We start from the raw sequence: 25,077 nt of genomic DNA, 5'->3' as shown, positions 1-25,077 counted from the left end.
AATATCAAGGATTAAGATATGATCAAAAACTTTTTATAGATTTACCCGGAATTTATAAGCTTCTTTAGATTGTAATCCTTTTAATTTCATAAAATAAACTTTACATTCCAACTTCTTGTTTTTCTTCGTGCTCACTTTTCTATCTCCTTGAAGCAATTTTGAAGAACATAAATCAAGGGAGGTAATAGACCTGAACGCATTTCAGGCTACAAACAGCAGTTAAATTCCGATTGAATAAACCTTAATATGGAGAATCCTGCCAAGCACTTCTTATGATTTGAGGACAATGAATATATATTCAGCAATCTAAATGTCACATTAGACATAGGTAAAAGGGAAAATAATCACACACATTACAGTAAAAAATAAATTATTTTTTTGTAACTATAATACAAATTTACAATATTAAAAGGACAGAAAATTAAGAACGATAATTGATCATTTTACTTTTAACAATTAGCATGTTTTCATTGATATGTTTTAATTCTAGTATGCATTAAGTAAATTCCCACTAAACAGTCAATAAGAATATACTTTGATTATGTTTATATTTTGTATTAGCAGGTAGCTGCTAGGAGGTTAAGTCCTTTGCTTGCTAACCTGAGGTAATATGTTGAAATGTTAAACCCAGTTTCCCTATCTGTGAAACAGATCTGAGGGACTGGGAAAATATTATATATTTGTTCAGATACAACTTTAAATCAAGGTCCAGTGTGCTAATTGGCTGTGCAAATAAAAATTCTAATTTGCATATTGAAGGCTAAATCAATAGGCTAATGTGGATGCTGATCAAAAGTTTAACCTATTGGTATGAGCCCCCCATATTTCTGTTTCATCTGGTCTGGATATTTCAGAATAAGAACCACATTAACATTTCATTTACGTGGATATAGTCTTGATATTGCTCTTTTTCAGCAATCCAAAGGGATGCAACAAAACATAGATAAAAGCTCTATTTTGATAACCTTGATGGTAATCATTTGATCCAATCCAGAGACAAAATGATTATCAATGACAGCCACAAGTGAACATAATGTATGATAACCCTGGACAGCTCACAATAATAACTCATGTGGAACATGAAGTAATGAATGGACGGCTTAATATTACTATCAAAGAAGCATCAATGCAAATGATGATTCCAATTGGTTTAAAATACATATCAATCAAAGCCAATCTTGAGTAGTAAAAAAAAAATGATGAACGGCTTCTAAAAATTTCTGGGATATAAAATGATTAAGTAGATGGCTTAAAGTAACTATCAGGTATAAATGTTGGCCACTTGGGTAGAATAACCCTGGATGACCCCCAATATTTGCTCCTGAGGTATAAAATGATTGCAACCACATGGTTTCAAACCACAATTGGGTAGTATAAATGACAATCGGACGGTTTATAACAATTCTTGGTACATAAAATTGATCTGGATAGTTAAAAATCCGCATAAATGAGTATAGTACCCCTGGATGATTATGAGAATATAAGATTACAGCTGTCACTTTGTCACTATCACTGCTGGATCTAGAGATTAAAATCATAAGACTGGAGAGTTTAAAATCACTATCATACTATAGTCACTATCTCCTCCTTTCGAATTCTTTCCTGATCCATTCCGAATCCTGATAAAACCTTGGATCTCCTAATTTCAATGCTGTCCTTTTATAATAATAATAATATAACACAGCAACTGTAAAGAAAGTATATTTTGGTATTAACTGTTGTTATATTGAAGGTAATATCAAATCTACTTTTATAATTTAGAGGATTGACTTTTCAATTATTTTTGAGATCAAACTTTCATGTTCATAGACAAAAATAAGCAGGTATACCTGTTTTTTTTTATTAATAAATCTTGTATAATGAAACATAAGAAATGAAATATAGGCACTTGAGATATTAATCTCTGAAAATGTATCCTAAGTCAATCATGCAAATATTTTTTAAATATTCATGTAAGTTTATATTTGCACATATCAAACATACTATAGAATAAAAATTTTCTTAAGCTTTCAAATTTGTCCAAGAAAAACTACAAAAAAACATTGAGACAATACAAAAAATATGTACCTGTTCGCTGAAATACATGCAGGACTAAGTAACCTGTTACATCCCAAATATATATATTAGGATCATCCCATCTCAATGTCTGAAAAAATATACAAAAAATATCAATTTAATAGTATTTCAATATTTCATTAATTTCAAAATGATATAGTTATCATCCATAGCTTCACCAGCTGATATATCCTAATTCAGCCATCTACATGTATCCTTTTTCAGAGTTAAAATCCAACACCTAATTCTCCTGCTCTAGCTTCCAGGCCATTATTTACATTCTCGGGGGGAAATATGACTAATTACCTTATGATATCAGTCATATCTAAAGTAAGAATGTTATCGGGAAGTGACATGATAGTCACACAATAGTTTTTGTGGAATCGCAAGAGAAGTAGGCATGTTTTGTTTTTTTCAGCAAAATGCTATGGATAACTTAAAATGAACCATATTAGCTTTTACCAAATATCTAGAGGAACATATCCCTTTCATATGAACATTTTTTTTTAAATTAAATCATCAACTGTCAAATTCAGAGAAATGATAGTGTATTACTGAATAATAGATATATATATTATACACGACATCCTGGCTTATTTATAAATCTAATAATCAGAATTTTGGTTAATAAATAAAAGTTGCATGCCACATTTTTCACAGCGATAAGTGTTGCGTAAATTTAGAAAATTGATGTTACTTACCATTCCCCAAACATGAAGAGCAACACACAAGATAAAATATATAAATGTTACTGAGATAGCCACTCTAAATTTATTTACTAGTATATTTACTAAACCAGCTTGGAAGATGAAGGTATTAAAAAATAATAAAAACACAACTATTACAGCAAACACAATGCAGACATCCTGAATACTGAAAAATAAGAATAATGTCCATCAAACTTTTTAACAGAAAGCAAAAAATGCTACTTACCATAGTTTAAATTTTTTTACCAATGATACCATACATGGTAATTGAAATAAACAAAATTTGACAAAGTGGGTTGGTGCTTTTAGTCGTAAATTTCGAAAAAGTCGATTTCTGAAAATAGTAGTCTAATGCAGGGCTATGAATATTGAACAATCAGATAATGTTTTGATTGAAATACAATGGCATTGTTTTGTTTTATACAAGAAGTCTCAGATCCTACTTCATGTCTAGGTCCAAGAATTGATTGTAGTAAATCAAAAAAGAGATTATTTGGGAAAGTATGTAATATAAGTTTACTTACACATAAAGCACTAACAAGATGACATTTTCAAACCTCAACATTTCATTGAAGGAGTTGAAAACTAAATCTAAAACCAGTAAAAAATACTGAAGATACAGAATTGGTTGATAGCGACTAACCAACATCTTGGAAGCTTAAAATGTCCTATCTCTAACAAACTAAAATCATAATGGACTCCTTAAAATCAGTAGTGCACCTCTTATATTTCCATAATTAAAAAGAGCCTGAAATTAAGAGATTTAAAAATATATTAGATCTAGCTATCATATTGACTTATCTTAAGTAGTACTGTAGAACTATTAGGTAGTGGTAGATATTGCTCTACATTGTGAATTAATTTTTGTCTGTTTGGTCTATGGCTAAAACCATTGTCCTTTTGCATTTGGGATTGGGATAACGTTAAAAACTCTAAGGCTTAATGTCTTTTGCCTTTAGTTTTGCCTTAGGCTAGATGTCCTCCAAGTATGTAGCCTATCTAATCAATCAATCAATTAATCATCAGAAGACCTAGGTCTAGTATCAGTTAGTGTAGGCTAGTCTAATAAACAATATGCCGATACTGCAGTAGTCAATAGGACCTACAATAACTCTAGGATTCAATGAAAATAAAGACTTAGTTCTTGGTATGTTATTGTCTAACCCTCCAAGTTTCTTTGTATCTATCTAAGCCAAATCTACTATAACTCTAGGCCTACTATTCTTGTTGGATAACTTACTTCTCTTACTAAGCTTACTATTTTTGTTTACATTTATTTACTTATTTCATTCATTCACACCATATACCTATAAAAGGATTTGGGATGATATTGTATCTCTAACTGAATATTTTCAAATATCACCGTTCAATTCTGATGATAGAATATTGAGAAACATAGATTTTTCGTAAAATAACTTACAGAAATATTCATGCAGGTTCATGTTTCTCTTCCATCTTGTTTGTTTTCACAACAAATTCTCGCATATTCTCAGTAAATCACGTTTCTTGGATTTGCCAATTTAACCCATTTATTATAACAAATAATCAGTAACATGCATGTAAAGTTTGAAAATGTGAATATGTTTATTTGAATTTGACTGTTTTAATTAAGTTTCTGCGGTTCAAGGATCATCTGACGTAAAATCAATCAATTTTCAATGGCATCACGTGACCTTATGTGAGAAACATGGCTGCTTCCCGCGGGAAAGAGAAAGTCATTTTCAATTAAAAATCAAACGAATTTTCCAAATTGACAGTAAATTAATTGCCTTGCATTTCCTTTTTTCTGACACGCATTTAATTGAAGAAGGTACCCAACTCTAAAAAATTATAGCTATAGGAAGAATGGCAGCACATTTAATCATTTCCTAACTGAACAATTGTGATAAAGTGAAAGTAGACAGGTCGAATTTTCAATATTTACAGAAAATAGACATGAATGGTGGACAGTTAAAGCTTTCTGTTCCATTCTAACACTATTTCACTAGTCGTTTCATTGTCAATAGTCTGTTTCATATTATGATGTGCACAATTTGACAATGAATATATTTTCTTGTAGCAGAACTTCAGAAGTCTAGACTTCAAACTCTTTCTTTCCTCTCTCAGTCTCTGACATCTTTATTTTGACTCACTAATTCTAGGTCTTATTTGTTTTGCCTATCACTGCATATTGTACTTTCCTGCCAGAGTCTGCAGGTTATAGTCATATTCACATGAATTAAAATATCAGATTCAGTCAAAAGTGGATAAGTTACAGAAGAAACTGTTTTTACAGAATTGTAACCCTAGTCTAGATGTGACATGTTAAAGTTTTATTAGATATAGAAATCTAGATCATGAAATTCAATTGAGGGAACGTGTCTGTTGAATGTTGAATGTGTCTGATTCCAAATAGCCTAATTTTGTTTGAGAAATTTCTACCCTTGGAAATTTATTTAACCTAGTGCACTTCAGACAATCATCTTATTTTAGATCTTTAAGTATTGTTTACATTTCAGGTAAAATGAGTGAGTTTAAAGTACATCACCATGTCAGTGAGCTGATGAACTTATTGGGGTAGGTAATCAGTAAATTGTTATGCCCCAGAATAACACATTTTATCAAGACATAAAACTTTTATTCACTATCCTTATTTTAGAATTAATTCACACCATTTGTAATGTGTTCAGGACTTAAGATTTAGGGTTGAAATAATTAGGTATGAAATAAACCAGAGGTAGAAAAATGTGTTGCCCATCATATGTTACTTAAATCTTGTATGAATTTCAATCTGAATATGGAGTATTGTGTACAGGTACTATTACTGGGAATTTGAGGATATTAATAACAATATTTTTTTCGTTGACAGTGTTCGTTCAACAGATACAATAGGAGCTGAAGATTATACAGAAATGTTATTAAAGAATACAACACCATATGTCACTACACAAGTAGGTTAACTCTCCAATATTATGCCTGTGACAAATTGAGATCACTTTTGATTATTCTACAGAATTTTAGTGTCATCAATCCATATTTTCTTCATGGATATTCATGGTGTTTCTTCTTCTTTTCATTCAACAGTTTTATGGAATTAAATAATCATTACCGCTATACTATACTATGTACTTGTTTTGTGTAATTTAGGTATCTGCTCATCAAGCTAAAAGAAAGATTGCAGAATCGTCCAAAACACCAATAGAATTTCTGGCAAAATATGATGAACTGAAAGGCAAGAAGTAAGCTAAAGCCCTAATCTTTTAAGTAAAAATATACCCTGAAAATGATTGTTTATGTGGGGTTTCGTTCTGTGAATTTACAACTTCTGGCCAAGAACACTCAGATGGTTTTAAAACATCAGTAAGCTGTATGCTACAGGCTGTGTATGTTAAAAATCCTTTGACAGTTGAAAATAGAAAAAGATTAGGCTAATGCAGCTGTCCTAGCAAAATTTCCTCATTGCACACTGCATGGCATTTCCTATCTTCATAAGCCAAAGAAAGGTAGAGAGGGAAGGACATAAAACTCCACCAAGTATTTTACTTTTCTTCTTTGTATTTCTTTTATAGTGTTCGTGACTTGGATTCTTTGGTATTTTTACTGTCAAAATTAGTGGATGAACCAAAGGTATCTTTATTTATTTTATTCTTTGATGGATGAAACATTGAAAATTTTATAATCAATTCTAACCAATATCTATAAGCATCTGAATAAGTATCTACTGCCTTAGCACATTTGTTTGTAAATTTGATACAAATTTTTGTAGGTTTACATTGAATAGAAACATTTCCTACTCTGAAAATTTGGCTGATAGGTGAAAATGAAAATTATTTCCACACAAAGTAGTTTTAAGACTAACAAATTCTAATTTTAGACAAAAGAATTTCTAGAAAAGAATGCTAGAGATAGAGCAAAGGAAGCAGGATTGACCTTGACCTCTCATGATAAGATAACTGGTCAGTTACCATCACCTGGTACCAAGATGACACCACAAGAAGTATCAGAGGTATGAATATATTCATTTGATGGTACATGTAATTTATTTTGTCTAATCGTTTGGAAGAAGTAGACAGCTTATCCTGCCAGCTTTTCTTTATGACACAATGTAGGTCACCTAAAGCAGCACCACCATATTGAATATTGAGAAACCCCTATGACATCATGACTTTTTATGTTACCAATCGACCAATGAAATACCGCCTCACTCAGAGAATTACAGGCCTATTAGACATGTACTAAGTAGTCCTTTAATTTAGGGAAGTATTTTGAAATGTAACCAAAAATGATGAAGTATTTTATTGGAATATCATCACTTAATATGTCAGATGAATTACCAGTATTACATTTTAGATTAAAGATATATTAATGAAAGAAGCTCATTCCTTACCAGCAGCTACATCTTCAGAGTTTCTACGTAAAGCTTTGAGAGAAAAACAGTTGAAACGAAATGGTAAGAAAACGAATACCATATTTTAGGGTCAGGTCACTTAGCTTGTTTTTTAAACCTCTATTTTGAAGAAAGTGTTTATCATTAAATTGATATGAGTGAGGCCATGTATATTGACACTTAAAAAATACCTGAGGCTTTTTTCTTGAAAATATAATTTAAGATGATTTTAGTGCTCCAGTCATTAGAATATCATTAATGTCTTTGAGGTCATATTGGGTTAAAGCTTTTAATTAAAATAAGCAATAATGATGTTATATCAATTGTTACAGTCAATATACCAATGCAACCAGAATGGTTATTTCAAAGACCAGCTTTAACATTAGATTTTATGGTAGGAGTTGATGGCCCAACAGACCAGGTAATGAGTTTTTCTAATAAATGGTGGGTGCTCAGGTCAACCTTTGGACTGGCAGCATATTGGAGTGACTTGATTTTCAACACCTAGAAACTAGTGACATTTTTATTATTTTTATTATTTCAGAATATAGTACCATTAGGTACATTAACATTATTTCAACAAGAACATGCTATTATAGATGATATACTATGTTGTATGCAGGTAAGTTAGGAATTGTAATATTATTGACTATTGTTTTTTTATGTGTATCAGAGACACTGAGAGTATCAATTTGCACCATTCCAATTTTTAATCAGACGTCAGTAGTTCCTGAGATTCCAGTGTTTTATTATGTAACTTATTGTAAAATATGCTTTATCACATAAGGCCCTTCGCAATTAATGACGTCAAAAACTTACTTTTAGTGGAATTGCAGGAACACACATGTCAGATTGAAAATTGGAATAGTGCAAATTGATGCCATCAGTGTCCCCGATACAAAAAAGAAACTTTAGAAAACATCTTTACAATCCCTTTAAATTGATTTGTTTTACTAAATAAGTCTTATGTGTCCTTATTATTTTACCATTTGTTTACCTAGAAACAAAATAGAATGCTGTTGGTTATGTTTTTGTCGATAATTGTGTTTTAATATCAGATATCAATTATGTGTTATATTATTATTATATTTGTAGGGAATTGAAGGGAAATATATATTAGCCAGGGCATTAACAGAAAGATATGCCTCTAAAGAATTTATGATTGATCAGAGTTTAGGTAAGAATTGTCAAATACAGACTTACTCTTGCCCTGTTCCTTCCTCTTCCTTTGTGCTTCTCCAGCCTGGTTTACTCTAAAATTGTAATATCCATTTTTGAGGAATATGTCCCTATTTACATGTACATCATTATTATTTATGATGAAATTTTACTATAAGATTTCTGTGCAAAAATTTACTCCATAGTATAAGAAATAGGTTGTTTATTTGATTCAAGAAATTTATTTGTAATCTGTCTTATGATTTGTTATGTCTTGTAGATCCATCTTTACAAGAATTAGTTAAAAGAATATTACCTTTGTGTTCTAATTATTCTACTGTAGTTAGATTTATTGAAGGTAGGTATTTCATTGAATAGACTGAACAAAGCAATTTATGCAACTATGTTGTTAGATTTAAATATAGTAATGGTGATCAAATTTGCTGTCCTATTTCTTGAAGTGTTTTGCCTAGTTGTCAATTGTTAGCTTTGTCAGCTTAATCATCTTAATTCTGACTGCAAATATGACTTAACCATTCACCTTTAACCTTTGACAAGGAAAGTACCAGGTAGCTGAGATAAAATTTTACTGCCTTGTTAAAGATGGGTTTCCATATTTTTTAGTGTCAAATTAAGCAAACTATATGATTAATTGGTGTTACTAATGAATTATCATGTATTCTTAATCATATCATCATATTCTTATTGCATATAATTAAGAGTTTTAGCCAATAGTAAATGTCCATGTAAGTACAGTCTGGATAAACAAAAAAAAGACTTTTTGACCTTTCTTGATCAGTCACTCAATAAAATTCTGCTGGTAATTATCTTCTAGTTTAGCTAATTATGAATTTATTATGAACATGTGAGACAAACTGGTATTTTTCCAAGTCATTAGAAACACCTCTACTTTCTATTCATATGAGAAGTAGCATTTGTATTATCATAAATGAAAATAAGGGAACGCATCTTTAAGTAAATGTAAACTACTCTAAAGATGAATTGTTATTAGTTTATCAATTGAATAGTTCTTCAATTTTTTCCAGAAAAGTCAGCATTTGAATATGGATTAGTTAACCATGCTTTATCCGCTGCTATGAGATCATTGATCAAGGTAAATATTTTATACAATTTTATACTCTTTTCTTTATATTTTGTTATCACAGTAGGCATGAAGTTGTACCATTCTCAGTCAATAACCTTAAGAAAAAAAAAGAGAGAAAAGAATTTATCAGAAACCAAAAAATAATATGTGCTCCTCTTATTAATTTGAATTTAAGACTTTATAAAGTTAGATGGTTGGAGAACATGAAGGGTAAAGTTGGTTGTTGAAGCGTAAAGTCTCTTTGTTTTTTACAGGATTATATGGTTTTAGTGGCTCAACTTGAACACCAATATAGAACTGTATGTACACTTTATTATACTGCCGTATATGTTTACAAGTTTTATAAATATGTGTGTAAATTCATACATGTATGGTCATGCATAATGGTTTTATTGTTTTGTATGAATTTGACCATATTTCAACACATTAACAGCTTATTATCATCTTTGACTTTCAGAATCTGTTTTGTCAAGAAGAACGCGATCACAAGCCTGTTGTTTTTTCACGGAAGGCTGCTCTTAAATGCATACTTGATAGATGATAGTAACAATGACAAGAAGATTGCTTGATGATATAACGAAACCATAACTTTTTAGGAACGGATGCTAAATCCTCTTGAATGAATGGATTATTTTATGATTTTTTGTAAGTTTGAAATAAACATACTTTCTATATCTGTGTGTTTTCCAGGGAAATCTAACTTTACAGAAGATATGGTTTTATTTACAACCTACTATGAGAACCTTAGAAATATTGTCATCAGTTTCTAATAGCGTCAATAGAGTGAGTATATCTGTTGGAGTATTATGGGATATCAGGAGCAAGATGGTGGAAGATTCTGAATGCTAACAAAGATGGTCCAATTTTTGATTGAAAATACAACATAAGCAGCCTTAGTTAATAGTGGCATTTTCAGTTATTGGTGTGATGTGTTAAAAATACAAAATAAATCAAGTAATCAATCTCCCATTTAGCAACAATTTTTAGCAATCTTCAAATGAAAGAAATGAAACTTTGACTGTTTCTCAATTTAAAGCTAATTTTAAGGTAGCCTATGCATGTTATTAATATTTTTTGTATATATTTTTCAGGGAGAATGTATTGGGGGAGCTGTATTAAGTTTATTACATGAAAAAACTTGTAGTTTAATAGGGTAACTATTGATCATCAAATTTTTAAACTAACAATGAATGTTGAGCAGTGTTTGTTGATTGCAGCAATTGAACTATTATACTTATAGAAAATTTGGGAATACAGTAATCTTTTATTTGTTGTGAATCTTAAAGAATATCTTACAGAGAAAGAATCATTACTCCAGTGAGATAAAGATATATCTATTTATTTCAGTGATGTTAAAAGTCAAGAGCTATGTTTATATCTAACTCAATCTGTAAGTAGTAGTAACATTTGCCACAGTTTACCACTTCTCATTTTAGTGGAACTCAAATGCCATAAAGTTTTATGTGGATTTAAGTCAAGAGGATGAAATGACAACTGAGATAGTGTAAGCCACCAATGCCAAACACAAGATTGACATCAGATATACTTGATATTAGTGCTTTAATATAACGCAAATAATTTTAGTTCTATGAATATTATTTGAAATACAGGAAAATAAAGTTGTCTTACCGTAGAAATCCCTTTACACACTGTAATAAAATATGTTTAAACTAAACTTTAGTAAACTTTTTTTAGGCATGTGTTCCATATTTTGAAATATTAGAAAAATGGATTTATAAAGGAATTATCAGAGATCCGTATTCAGAGGTATGTACATTCCCTTTGATTATCTCTTGTTTTAGATTCTCTATAATGTTCGTACATGTGTCCTGCTGAGAGGAGGCACATTGTCTTCTTTCTTGCTGATTGGGCTGATGGAAACGGGTAAGGAAATTCAGTGTGTAGTTTAGAAATTTTATTAGCAGTATTTTCCTCCTTTTTTTTATTCCAACTGTCAAAAAAATCTTTGATGTGAACAGCCAGAAACCCCTAGGGCACAGGTTTAATGACACATCCACATTTTCCCCTGTCAAACCCTTTGACCTATTGCTATCTTTTGCAGTTTTTGGTAGAAGAAAATGAGACTATACAGAAAGAAAAATTACAAGAAGATTACAATGATGCATATCCTTTAACATTAATTCAGATGTTTTCATTTTCTGCTGATTGAAAACACATAACAAAACATTGTGTGTTTTATTAGCATGTGTGATGAATTCACATATATGTGTGCTATAGCTTTTAAATGGCCTGCCAGTTATCAGTTTTGTTAAAAACAGCTTTGTAGTTTGATGGAACCACAGACGTGACTTAAATGCTGTGGGGGCATTATGATGGTATGATTGAAGTAAAATAATAACCATATATCCGATTATACCTGGGTTTTGCTCATCCATTTGATATTTCAAAATATCAGAGGCTGGAATAGAGGCAGATGTTTAGGTCTGTATGCCTAGCTGCTTGTGACATATTGAAAACCCATGAGTACTGATCGCCCATTACTTTACCTTGGTATAACTATTACTTTACCATGGTATTACTATTACTTTACCATGGTATTACTATTACTTTACCATGGTATTACTATTACTTTACCATGGTATTACTATTACTTTACCATGATATTACTATTACTTTACCATGGTATTACTATTACTTTACCATGGTATTACTATTACTTTACCATGGTATTACTATTACTTTACCATGATATTACTATTACTTTACCTTGGTATTACTATTACTTTACCATGGTATTACTATTACTTTACCATGGTATTACTATTACTTTACCATGATATTACTATTACTTTACCTTGGTATAACTATTAGTTTACCATGGTATTACTTTACCATGGTATTACTATTACTTTACCATGGTATTACTATTACTTTACCATGGTATTACTATTACTTTACCATGGTATTACTATTACTTTACCATGGTATTACTATTACTTTACCCTGGTATTACTATTACTTGACCATGCACAAAAAGATTTCAAGACCATTTTGATGTAATTTAGGTTTTTGTATGTATTGTAACTGTTATCTTTAACTGATTGTTACCTATTGGGAACAGCACTATACAATATGTCGTGAGAGAATACCAGTATTTCTAGAAATAATGGCTGATAAAATATTAAATACAGGAAAATATCTTAATGTTGTAAGGCTGTGTGGTAAGTTGTTCGAAAGTAATCAAGTGCAACTTCTCTTGACTCAAACGAGTGGCAGTAACAACTAGATGGACTTTGTACCCATTCATTTATCTATAAATTACAAGGTTTTTCTCTGCTTTGTGGGGTATTACCTCTTCAACAATTTTATTGGGATGAAATGCTGAAATTTGGTCTATTGAAATACTTTGGAAGTTCGAAAGGAAACACACTGTGGATATCTCATGTCTTACAACAATTCAGACCGAATTTCCATCAGAAAAATTGACTACAATGCCATATTCCTAGGTGTGTAAAATGTCCCCCTGCCAGTGAAGTACATCAAAAGAATAGAAAAATTCATCTGAAATCCCCAAAAATGAATTAGTATTACTCTTTGTTCGTATTTTCTAGGTCGTGATGTAAAATGTCCCCATGCTGGTGAAGTACTATATACATTGAAAGATAAGAAATATTTTGAACAGATAGAGAAAGCCTATAACTATGCTAGTAGATTGTTATTAGATTTATTGATAGAAGAGAAGGAATTGATAGCTAGATTAAGGTATATTGTTCTCTTATTTTACTTTCTTACATGGAGAGCAATGGTGGTGTCTGTCAACACTATTATGTAGAGGAAACAAATTGAGGCTTTACAGGCTGAGCAAGAAAAATGATTAATTTACATGTACAATTTGCAATTTTGAATATAATGATACGCTTTCTTGGCAATATATTTATTATTTCTTACTGGATGGCAATTCCTGTCATGTAACCAATCAGCAGCAGAAAATTATCTATGATAATGCAGTTCTGAATACCATTGTATATTATATATTTTTCAGGTCTATCAAACATTATTTCCTATTAGATAAAGGTGATTTTGTGGTACAGTTTATGGATATGACCGATGATGAAATGAAAAAAGACATTGACAATATCCTTTTTTGGGCTTTTTGGTGTCATACTTGATTGTTTGGGGTGTACTTTTCCATAATTTTGGTTGATAATTTTATTGAACCTTTTTTTCTTCCTTAACTAGTATCACATATAATGCCTACTAGATTAGAAACATTATTAGAACTAGCTCTACGTACCAGTACAGCTAATGTTGATCCTTATAAAGATGATCTCAAGTAAGTTGGACTGCCTATTGTGAAATGAGCTTTATAAATCCTGTAGTGACACCAGTAATTGTGCTACACAATGGACTTTTTGTGAGCCAATCACAGATTTTAAATATCTGGAAGGTCTGGTAAAGATTTATCTTGATCTTGAAAGGTGAACTAGTCAGTAAATAGGACAAGCACTTGATGTAGAAGGGCTTTTCACTTACTCCAAATAACCAAGCTACATGAGGGTGGCATTCGATTGCATTGAACTGAACATGTTCTGTCAGTCCAATGGTACAAAACTGGATATGTCACATTGAAAATGGAGGTTGATGTAAGAACTCTTATAGCATTAGATTGCCATTCCTTTCTCTGTCATGTTGTTTCTGTTACACCTAGTTTTTGGTACTCATGGAACACCAGATGTATCTGAGTAACTTTGTAGATTGTGGTCCAATTAGACAAAGATTTTTGACCAGTCATGTAACTTTGAAACTGTGTTTTTCATTATAGAGTAGAATTGTTACCATTTGATTTAATAACTCAGTTGTTTAAGATATTAACCATTGATACTAAGATGGAAAAAGGTAAGCTTGAAAAAAACATGTTTCACAAAATCAACCAACATTTTGAGCTCTGAAGATTTATAAGCCGTTAAAATGAATCCACCACTTAAAACTTGCTACCTTGGCTACAGTTTGTGTAAACATTTAGAGATACCTTTGAATGTGGGGTATAGGTCAGAAATCCATAAGAACTTCATATCCGTGTGCAAAAAATCTTCATTCATTTATTATTTGATGTCAAAATTTTTATATCTTCAGAAGAGTTAATATCAATGATAAATGTAGGAGGTAACATGGTTTTTATGATTGATTTTTTAGCTTAGGGTTTTTCTTTTCATTTTATTTAGTGACATTATTGACTCAATTAGTTTTAACATTAGTTTTATTAGATATTATAAGACTTATTGTTTCATTTTCTTATTGTGTTCTATAGAAGTTATAAATCCATTCAAATTTATTCCTTAAAGGAATACTATCTCTTAGAATGGAGATCAAATTTAAAGTCTCAAAATTGGTCAATAAAAGTATATATCCTTACCAGGTGCCATGACTGAAGAATAGAATCTCTATATAACACAAAACATATCCTCTATGCTCCTAATGGTGTTTAATGAATTAATACTTAGTTTTATTAGATTATAGAGGGATTATGATGTATAGTTATGACACCAGGCAAGTAGACTGATGAACAAAAACTCATTTCAACCAAGTGTAAAAATTTCAATTTTTTGGTCATCCTAAGAGGTAGCATATCTTTAATGCCCTAGTTTAATTTACCTGTTATGGTACTGGGCTCCTATTTGGGCTCCATTTAGAAGAGAACTGAATTTTATTTTGTTCTTTGAGTTAACCAAAGTTTGGAGTTTATTTTTTACTTGTTTTTTTAGTTCATTTCCTTTCACTTTAATAGCTAAACCAGATTAGTTACCAGTACTTTTTTCAGTATATATCTAGGCTTTGATTGCTATATGTATAGAATGCGCTTTATCACTTAATGTCATTTCAGATTACAGAATAGATCCTACAGACCTACATTTATCTGGGCTAGAATCATTTAGTTTTGATTATTTAGTCAAGTGGCCATTGTCTCTTATCTTGAATAGAAAGGTAAATAGATTTAACAAATATTGATTCCTAAAGAAAAAAAACATCTTTATTTAAAAACTATCAACTATGATTCAATTGATATATTCTGTCAGAATGAAATTGGAATAATCAAAAAGAATGCAAGAAGTTTAAGAATGCTTCTAGAATATTCATCAATATTTACAATTTTCTTGTTAAGCTATGGATCATAGATGCTAGAATATTCTGTGTAAGAAAAATAGTTATTCACGTTTCCATGACTTTTGGGATTCATATCACAATATTGAATTTATGATAAGACATTATTTCTTTATTTCAGGCATTAACAAGATATCAGATGTTATTTAGACATTTGTTTTATTGTAAACATGTAGAACGACAACTTTGTAGGTAAGAGTAGAACCAATTCCCTTCTTCTCACACAGTTTCAGCATGTCAGTGGGTTGAAAAAAACATCTTATCATTCAGATGTGCATGTTAAAAAAATTTCATATCACTGCTTTACTTTGAAAAAAACATTAGCCAAATATGTGCAAAATTATATTATCTTTAACTTTGGCATCTTCTGTTAAATGTAAAGCACAGATCCAAAATGAAGATTGGTTTAACCATTTGTCTGTGTTTTCAGTGTATGGATAGGATACAAATCAGCTAAAATGTACACACTTCAATCTGCTAGATGGTATTCATCAGGATTTGCTCTACGCCAACGCATGCTGAATTTTGTCCAGAATTTTGAATACTACATGATGTTTGAAGTTATAGAACCTAATTGGCATGTCTTCATGGGAAATATGGAAACAGTAAGTTTATCTGTTTTCTTATTTTCTATACTTCATCAATTTACGTGCTCCTGAATATATTTTTAATGAGTTAAATGTGAACTGTACATTGTTTTATTGTATTGTAGGTCTCTAATGTTGATGATGTATTAAATTATCATACAGATTTCCTCAATAATTGTTTAAAAGACTGTATGTTAACTAATCCTGACTTGTTAAAAATAGTTCATAAATTAATGATGGTTTGTGTCTCATTCTCCAACTATCTTCAGGTATGTTCACATTTACTACCATATGTATCAATATTTACCTGTATTATACCATTCTAAATAAATGACATCAAAATTAAATAAAATGGTCTTTCATGCTGTATTTGGCCACATAAAAGAAAAAAAAACAATCTTGAGATAATTCTAATTTTGTGACCACCAAGTGTTAAGCCAAGCAAATAAATATTTAAAAAATGTTCATTAAAGGCAGGTATGATTTCTGTGCTGAATCTAACAATCTGTCATTTAAGATAATCCAATGTGTATGATTATTAATCTGTCATTTAAGATAATCCAATGTGTATGATTATTATACAAATCGTGCCTGTATTTAAGAAAAAATGATAAATATTTTTCTGCTGTGCTACACAGACATACTGTGATATAATGACAAAAGTTTGATGCTGAATTAGACCATGTAACAATAAATCTATGCAGTGTTTATGATTATATTTTTGTAGAGATTAAATGAAAGTACATCAGTAGAATTAGAAGTCAATAAATTAACATCACAGAATACATTACAAGCTGCTGCTTCAGCTAAAGACAGAAAAGCTGATACAGAGAAAATTAAATTGACTACTAAGGTTATAATTTTTTTTTTTTTTTCATCTTTGAATTCACTGACTGACATACAGAGCAGCTTGGATTAGTCATGAACTGTTAACCTGGGGGGACAGCTTGGATTAGTCATGAAATGTTAAACAGGAAAGAAAGCTTTAATAACTCATGAACAGCCGACCTGCTTGGGATTAGTATTTAACTTTCAACCCGGAGAGTGGCTTAGGATTAGTCATGAACTGTCAACCTGTAGAGATAGTTTGGATTAGTCATGAACTGTCAACCTGTAGAGATAGTTTGGCCTTGTCGTGAACTTTCAACCTGTGGAGATAGCTCGTATTAGTCATGAAATGTCAACCTGTAGAGATAGCTTGGGATGAGTCATGAAATGTCAACCTGCAAGGATAATTTGGGATAAACTGTCATCTTGGAATTAGTCATAAACTGTCAGCTTGGGATTAGTCATGAACTGTCAGCTTGGGATTAGTCATGAACTTTTGGGTTTAGATATACTGTATGACCTGTCATCTTGATGGATTAACATGGAATATGTCATATATGACATACATGCTTTTTCATGAGCTATAAATTTCAAATGGACATAATAGCATAACATATAACTGGAACGTGAATTATATATTTATATTATCTTATATATAAGCTTATGATTTGATTCATAAACTCAATTTATAGTTCTATAATCAAAATCCATCATCCATTACAAAGTCAAGAAGGCCAACATTAAATTCTATGATATTTACATAAGGAAAGACTTGTCTACCATTATCGAGTGATTCTTTACTTTTTATAATGCCTTCTTTTACTTCAGTTGTTTTGTCGATATTGTGACATCAATTTTGCTTTCTCTATCAATATCAGTAATGTCATGACAATGATATATATATTTCAAAATTAACCCAGAATAATTGGTGCACAAGGCTTTAAGGCCTCAGGTTCTGTAGGTGGACTAAGGGCATCAGAGATCCTAACCTTGAAAGAAATTAGAGCTCCAAGCAACTAGACAAAACTTAGCAAACAATAACATTCAGTTTATTTGAATGTTTCAGGTTGTATCAGAGCATATAGACCAAGTTGTAGCCAGTGAGAATTTTGAGAGAACTATAGCTAATTTTGATAGTAATTTTAGTAAATTATTGTTAGAATTATTAGATAAAATAATGGATTTTAGTAGTACTAATTATGGTCACAAACTCTTCAACATTCTCTACAGGTAACTATTAGAAACACTTTTGTCATGGCAATCCCTGATAAAAACCAATTATAAAAAGTGGAATAAATCACATGGAAAATTTAACATCATCAGCCACAAGTTTTTGTTTAAAAGCTTCATTGTCTTAAGTATTATTTTAAATATAAACATATATAGATATGTTAATTATTATCAATTGTAGATTAGATTTTAATGGATTCTATACTGAGAAATTAGAAGCTGTATCTGGTGAGAAAGAGAAATCTAAATTTGATACATCAGTTAGTTCTGATAGTAGTAAGTATAATAGTTGAATAAAGATAATATAATTGCTTATCGACTTAATACTAGAGTTTTAATATCACATTGCTATTAAATTCTAGCTACAGAATAGTACAAAAGACATAAACTGTCATTCTGATGACAACATGGGAAACACATTGCAAAAACGCTTAAAACTTAAAGGGATAGATGTGCCATTTTGAGGATTTGATTTATGTCTTGAATATATTTAAACAAGTGTAGTCATCAGAAATACTAGAAATGTAAGAAAATTATATAATTTCTGTAGAAATATCTCAAACTTGGAATTTCTTTTCCTTTTTCTGTATATGACAGTTTCTCAAGAAAAGACAATTCGTCTTTTTAACTTTCAAATACGGTTCATTCTGGACCTACATGAAAAATTCCTGTTGCTGAGGCTAAGATACAATTTGTAAAAAAATGGCACATCTGTCACTTTAAATTCTATAAATTTGTGTCTATATATAGTGTCTTTGTGGGTTTATGTGAGATTAAAACATATGAAGGGAAAATTTTTGGTATTGATTTTGCACACGGATTTCTCAAATATAACTGCAAGCTCTTTCATGTCTAATATTTGGCAGGGCTTATCAACAAACGACATTCATTTGAGGCAGTGATGACAAACTGACAAGCAATTTATTTCTTATGTGGATTTCTTTTCAGTTTTGTTATAAAATTGGTAAGGTATAACATGCATGTTATATTATTATTGCATGAATTGAATAAAGAAATGTTAGAAAATTTGTAACTGAAAAGGTGGTTGATTATTAAATAATTAGATTGCTTTACATAATTATTGCTAACCAATATAAGACCATGCATTAAACTATAATCCAAGATTGGTACTCTAATAAGTGATACAGATAGCTGAAGTTTAGTTTAATATTTTATGACGATATATTGCACTTTGGGAATTCAGGTTTTATTTTGCCTTAAGTTTTGAGCAGTAAGGGATGGATGTACCTGTTAAGTTGAATGGTTGAATGACTGTAATATGATGACTTTCCACTTTTGCTTTCCACTTTTGCTCTTACTTGGTGAAATATTTCCTGCAGAATTTTTATCACATACATGTTGACCATTGTTGCATGACTTTAAATTTCTTTCAAACCCTTAGGAATGTTACATTTATGAATGATCTACCAACTAATACAAACACGAAAGATTCATCCCTAGAACTTTTTTAATCGCCTGATTATTGCACCTTGATAATTTTGTTCAATGCATTATTTGTGTTTATAGATCTATTGGGATTTATTTGTTTGTGTGTGTGTGAGCACATAATGTTAATATGTTCAATATTCTTTTTTAAACAAAAAGAGACTTAATGCACATGGCACTTTTTGTAAATATATTTAAGTACTCTTTGATATGCATTATAACATCATTGGCCCAATCAGTATGAAGTAAAACTCTATTTCATTTCATTTCATTTGAACTAAATTGCTATTGAACAATACATTTTGGCTGTATTTATAATTTGATATTAAAAAAGTCAATAATTGAGGAAAGAATACCAACATATGATAAAATTTTGTAGCATGAGTTAAAATGAAATTATAACACCCTTAATTCATTTCTATTTGTAGGTTCGTCATCATCTCAACCTAGATCATTCACCACTGAAAGACCAGACAATGTTCGTTATGTACCAGGTGTTCATGTTACATCTCACAACAATGGTCAACCCTAGTGCTAATATTAATCAGTTATATGAATTATTCATTAATTAATTCATAATTATTCATGGAATTTTGTTATAATGAACTTTTACTGTGATATTTTAACAATCAAGATCTGACTAATTAGAGAGATATGAATTTATAGATCTTAATTTCAATTTAACCCAATTTCTGTGACAGACACTATTTAAAGGGACAGAGGTGCCATTTTGGGGGGGGGGGGGGGGGTATTTTAGTCTTGAATATATGTAAATAATCTTCAGAAGTACTAGATATGTACGAAAATCCCATAATTCCTTTAAAAATACTTCCAACTAGGAATTTTACTCACTATTTCTATATGTGTCTCTTCTATATATCTAGAGTATCTTAAATTGTAACATTCAAACGCAGATAATTCTGGACATACATTGATTTGAAAGCTTAAATTTTGATGGTGAGCTGTGAACACTTTTACTGATTAGTTCAGCTAAAAAAAAATCCAGTTTCTGAAGTATGATTGGTCAAAAAAATGGCCTACCTGTCCCTTTAACAGTGCTATTAGTAAAAAATGTGTTATTGTTGCAATTGCATTCTAGCCAATGCTATAGTTGAACAATGAAATTTATGCAAATCTGGATGAGCGCAAATGTCTTTGATCGACTTCAGAGATTGTTTTGGTGATTATTTTAGGAGAGGCCATCTTAAGCAAGGTCCGATAGTGGGCACATAAATGGTTTAGTTTGCTGATTATGTCACCATCTAGAGCCTTGCCAAGAGTTTCACCGACTGACTGTGGGCACATGAGACAAAATATCTCTGGCCAGTCGTTTTCCATTACCGGTATGTCAATAATCACATGAGGATTTGATGATGACGCTCTTGTTTTGCAGACAATATAACAATCGGCATCAAATATCAAACTTGTATGATATTATAAATCACAACCCAATAATCTTATCTTGGAAGTGCAGGCATCAAGATTCGAGTCAGCAACAAAAATTGCAACCAAGACTATTCGTGTGCCTGAACCCATGAAAGAAAGATGAAACAAAACAACCAAGAAAAAAAAAATGTATAAAATTTTGAAAAATAAAAATTTTTTGTTACATAAGTCTTTTAACCATTCACCCATTTATTTATTTGTTTGATCTTGTTACATTTTGCTAACATTGGACAGATTTGCTGCAGCTGCACTATCTAACATCCAAATTAACTCCCCTTTAGTCGGGTTAACTCTGGAGGCAGGAAGAAGGGGTTCTTCTCTTATTTCTAAAACTTTCTTCAGAATATCAGCTTTGGCTGCTCCACAGGAAGCAAATACAGCACATCGACAACGATTGATGACTGGGAAAGTCAGTGTCACCCGGCTTGGTGGGGGTTTTGGAGAATCAGATATAGGTGCTACAACCTTGGTTGTTTCATCTAACAATGGATGTCCTGGAAATAATGAACACACATGACCATCTGGACCCATTCCAAGCACTAAGACATCAAATTCAGGAACACCATTGGTTTCAAATTCCTTGGAAATCTTTTGAGCATAATCTGTAGCACTCTCAGAAACTGACAACTCTGGGTTGATAGGGAAGATGTTTTCTTTAGGAAAGTTAATTTTTGAGGTTAAATTTTTCTCATAAATGCTGTAGGTACATTCTGGATTGTCAAAAGGTACATGTCTCTCATCACAGAAAAAGATTTTCCACTTGGACCAATCAGTCTCCGCCTTTTGAAGACCTCCACATAGAAATTTAGCAACACTGCCACCAGACACACCAATAAAGAACTTCCCTCTTGCCTTTATGGTTTCATTAGCTCTATTGACAACTAAAGAACACAGCTTGTCTGCAACAATTGTGTCAGAATCAAAAACTTGAACACTTGGAGCTGACATTTTGATTGTTGTCTACGATATCACTAAGAAGAGAACAATTTCAGATCAATGTGGATTGCTCGGCTTACTTTGGCTTTTGATGCTTTTGATGCGTTCGCGTGGCAGTTCCATTCAAAAATACATTTTTAAGGCATTTTGATTTTAAATGAAGCAAATCGATGAATAATATAAGTATTGATTCTTGGTGCTTGGTTAATTGTAACATTACAATGTGGGCGAATGTTGTTGATTTGACAATTCGTGTCAAAACCCTGAACATGCTGAACGAAGCCATACTAATTTTCCAATGTTAACCTGTTTAATCTTGACGCTACTGTCGAATGCAGCATTGAGTAGTCTTTGTCAACTAGTTGGAGATTTCTACAATGAAAAACCGCTCATAGGTCTTCTGACTGGAAAACGGAGACTTTACCAGGGAATTCCCGGATTACGTCATTTCCCAAACAGCCATTGCGTTTAGTTTCTGAAGATCGAAAGTTGAATCTTTTGGAGAATTCTTTATCTTTTTATCTCTGTCAAGGTTTGCTATGTTCAGAATATTATCATACTAAAAGTTCTCTCTAGGGTTCTTGTTACAAGCCTGAATTTTTAAAAATTGTTTTGAAAGTTGAAATCTGATTATTGTGGTTGTTTTTGTTTGTTTGTAAACATGATCATAATCAAATACTAATAGGATTTGGATGTGTCTGAATCATGGAAGCACACTTTTTGACTATTCTTCTAGGTTCCAAACTAAACTGTATCAGTTCAAGTCTTTATCATTGTGTGTGATATTGACATTGAGTGACTCTTAAAAGGTTTCAATTTGATACTCCATCACAATCATCATTGTCACATGTAGTTCAAGAAACAATAAACCCTATTCATAGCCTGTTCAGAGTTGTCTGGGAGGGGGCAGATAAAAATGTGTTTTTTTGAATTAACTTCACATGTGCTTCAAATTTTTCAAGATCACACATTGACTTAAGTTTAAGAATCTAACCACTTTTGTAATTTCAAAATTTAAAAATAAGTTAAGAAGGCTGAAAAATATTTTATGATTAATTTTGTTCTAACATTTTTGTGTGTGATTTCTGTTAGCTGTAATAATTTAGCTTACATGATCAGACATGTATTATTGCAGACTATTCTACTGTGATATATGTAGGCCTACATAATTATATTTATATTACAGATATTTTTATAACTGGTGAGTCACTACCTAATGTCATGTAAAGATATCTACCTCACTAACTGGAGGTATAGAATTATAACAGCACAATGGCACAGTGGGATGGAGGGGCGTCAGAAAGTGAAGATCAATTCTATGGTGCACCATCTCGTACTGGACGAAGAATGATACAGCCACCAACTACTCTAGTAACAGACACAGAGGAACATGTTCGAAATCAGACGTCAGATGTCTTTGCAAACTTTATGTTTCAATCTTATAGACAGGATCAAATTCAACTTCCATATGATTCAATGCCAACTGTAGGTGTGTTTAATGATTTTACTGAGGAACCTCAAAGGTAAGCGTTTTGTGAAAAGTTTTAATTAAAAACTAATTGGCATATAAGTATATCAAGGATATTAACTGATAATAGAATAGTGAATGTTCATGAAATTGGGATAGATTTCAATCTCAATATATCTTTTCAGAAAAGATTTTGCTCGTTATGCAAGTGATAGTTGTAACAACATTAATGAAATCATTGAGCGGAAATAGAGCCAGTTGGAAATATGTTTAAGGTGCCAAGTTCTGACCTTGGCCTTGCCCTATCCGAAGCAAAAAAGTACCTAGGACTATACTCCAATAGTGTTACCATCCATTTCTAAGCTGATTAAGTTCATGATTATGTGTGGCTTCTTAACGATTTTACACAATGATTATATTTTCAGTCCTTCATCAGAAATAGGGCGTCAATTAGCTGTGATAGGTGATGATTTAAATGAAAAATATGCTGATGTTTTTGCTGATATGATAAAAAAATTAAACTTAACCCCTGATACAGCTTATGAAGCTTTTGAAGGGGTGGCTAAAAAGTAAGTGCTGCCTATCATTAAAGTCCCTTGAAATTAAGATATATTTTATAGATGGTTTCCCTTATTTTTATTTATGAAAATGCTAATACTTATATGAATAGAAAGTAGAGGTGTTCTAATGACTTGGATAAATACCTGTTTGTCTCACAAGTCCATAATTAATTTATGATTAGCTAAATTACCAGTAGAATTCAAATGAGTGGCTGATCTAGAAAGGTCAAAAAGTGGTTTTTTTTTTGTTTATCCAGGCTGTAAATACATGGACATAATGTGCAATATGCAATAAGAACATAATGACATGGTTAAGAATACATGATAATTAAAAACTAATTAATCAAATAGTTTGCATAATTTGACACTAAAATATAAGGAAACCCATCTTTAAGGGAAAAATGGCTTCATTTGTTATACGCTTGGTTTTCAACCTTTGGTGTTTGTACTTCTGGAGTTACAAGAGAACATAATAAGGAATGTCAAACGAATTCATATCTGAGGGAAGTAACTTTCGATTGAGATTTTCTCTTTCTACTTCCAGATTATTTGCTAATGAAATGAATTGGGGAAGAATTGTGATGTTATTATTTTTTGGATATCGTATGGCTATGTCAGTATTAAGAACTCATTTTGATCAGTTCTCAAGTTTTTTAAGTAGAATAACAACGTATGTAGTACGATTTATCATTAGTGAAAGAATTGCTCAATGGATAGCAGAACATGGTGGCTGGGTAAGTATTGATGTTATTACTATCTTTAAAAATCAAATTCATTTATATGTTTGAAAAATGGTATGTGAACACAATATAGATCAAACTTACTAAGATATCAATTTTTGCAACTAAACCACAGTCTTCTCTCTGAATTTCAACATCTGAGTATTCCAACAATCTGACATATTTTATTTGAATTCATTTTCATGTGAACATGATAGCTTTAATGTTGATGATATATTTATGAGCTCACAAATTTTATTATTTGATTTCAGCAAGCTGCATTGTCATTTGTACCAAGTGTGAGTACTAATCAAATATTACTAATTGGTGGGATGGCCTGTTTATC

At 31.2% G+C, this 25,077-nt stretch overlaps 4 protein-coding genes across 4 annotated transcripts; 2 read left to right on the top strand and 2 right to left on the bottom strand.

Annotated features, from left to right (window-relative positions):
- Positions 1-354: 354 nt before the first annotated feature.
- LOTGIDRAFT_221710 (hypothetical protein) lies at positions 355-4,228 on the bottom strand. Its single transcript, XM_009066128.1, has 5 exons — positions 4,183-4,228; positions 3,287-3,510; positions 2,757-2,928; positions 2,068-2,146; positions 355-1,687 (listed from the first exon to the last, which is right to left on the bottom strand). Exons 2-5 carry the CDS (start codon positions 3,409-3,411, stop codon positions 1,578-1,580), a joined length of 486 nt encoding a protein of 161 aa, XP_009064376.1. The 5' UTR covers positions 3,412-3,510; positions 4,183-4,228; the 3' UTR covers positions 355-1,577.
- Positions 4,229-5,265: 1,037 nt separating this feature from the next.
- LOTGIDRAFT_131294 (hypothetical protein) lies at positions 5,266-18,449 on the top strand (the record flags this gene model as incomplete). The annotated part of the gene is made up of 30 exons (XM_009066127.1): positions 5,266-5,318; positions 5,557-5,692; positions 5,889-5,980; positions 6,311-6,368; positions 6,637-6,747; positions 7,092-7,191; positions 7,461-7,549; positions 7,673-7,750; positions 8,224-8,305; positions 8,567-8,644; positions 9,333-9,400; positions 9,646-9,690; positions 10,082-10,174; positions 10,483-10,544; positions 10,739-10,781; positions 11,087-11,158; positions 11,454-11,539; positions 11,834-11,837; positions 12,474-12,573; positions 12,964-13,114; positions 13,395-13,510; positions 13,592-13,685; positions 14,175-14,267; positions 15,241-15,334; positions 15,633-15,703; positions 15,942-16,116; positions 16,224-16,367; positions 16,826-16,951; positions 17,993-18,156; positions 18,338-18,449. The coding sequence occupies 30 exons, from the start codon at positions 5,266-5,268 to the stop codon at positions 18,447-18,449; spliced, it is 2,790 nt and encodes a 929-aa protein (XP_009064375.1).
- A 2,719-nt stretch (positions 18,450-21,168) lies between these two features.
- Positions 21,169-22,065, bottom strand: LOTGIDRAFT_196232 (hypothetical protein). The gene has a single exon (XM_009066126.1). It carries the CDS (start codon positions 21,994-21,996, stop codon positions 21,259-21,261), a length of 738 nt encoding a protein of 245 aa, XP_009064374.1. The 5' UTR covers positions 21,997-22,065; the 3' UTR covers positions 21,169-21,258.
- A 1,299-nt stretch (positions 22,066-23,364) lies between these two features.
- LOTGIDRAFT_57281 (hypothetical protein) lies at positions 23,365-24,752 on the top strand (the record flags this gene model as incomplete). The annotated part of the gene is made up of 3 exons (XM_009066036.1): positions 23,365-23,507; positions 23,878-24,021; positions 24,557-24,752. Coding segments are annotated over 3 exons (483 nt in total), but the record flags the coding sequence as incomplete, so codon positions are not given.
- Positions 24,753-25,077: the final 325 nt, after the last annotated feature.

This window comes from Lottia gigantea (genome assembly GCF_000327385.1).
Source record: "Lottia gigantea unplaced genomic scaffold LOTGIsca_73, whole genome shotgun sequence".
Taxonomy (NCBI): Eukaryota; Metazoa; Mollusca; class Gastropoda; family Lottiidae; genus Lottia; species Lottia gigantea.
Note: the sequence above shows the minus strand (reverse complement) of the source record. Positions and strands in the feature narration are given on the sequence as shown.

Excerpts from the sequence above, each read along its gene's own strand:
- LOTGIDRAFT_221710 (XM_009066128.1), bottom strand. The coding sequence starts at position 3,411 with ATGTTGGTTAGTCGCTATCAACCAATTCTGTATCTTCAGTATTTTTTA. Across the intron at positions 2,929-3,286 it reads ATCTTGTTAGTGCTTTATGT|TATTCAGGATGTCTGCATTG; the intron begins GTAAGTAAACTT and ends CTTATTTTTCAG. Across the intron at positions 2,147-2,756 it reads CTCTTCATGTTTGGGGAATG|ACATTGAGATGGGATGATCC; the intron begins GTAAGTAACATC and ends ATATTTTTTCAG.
- LOTGIDRAFT_196232 (XM_009066126.1), bottom strand. The coding sequence starts at position 21,996 with ATGTCAGCTCCAAGTGTTCAAGTTTTTGATTCTGACACAATTGTTGCA.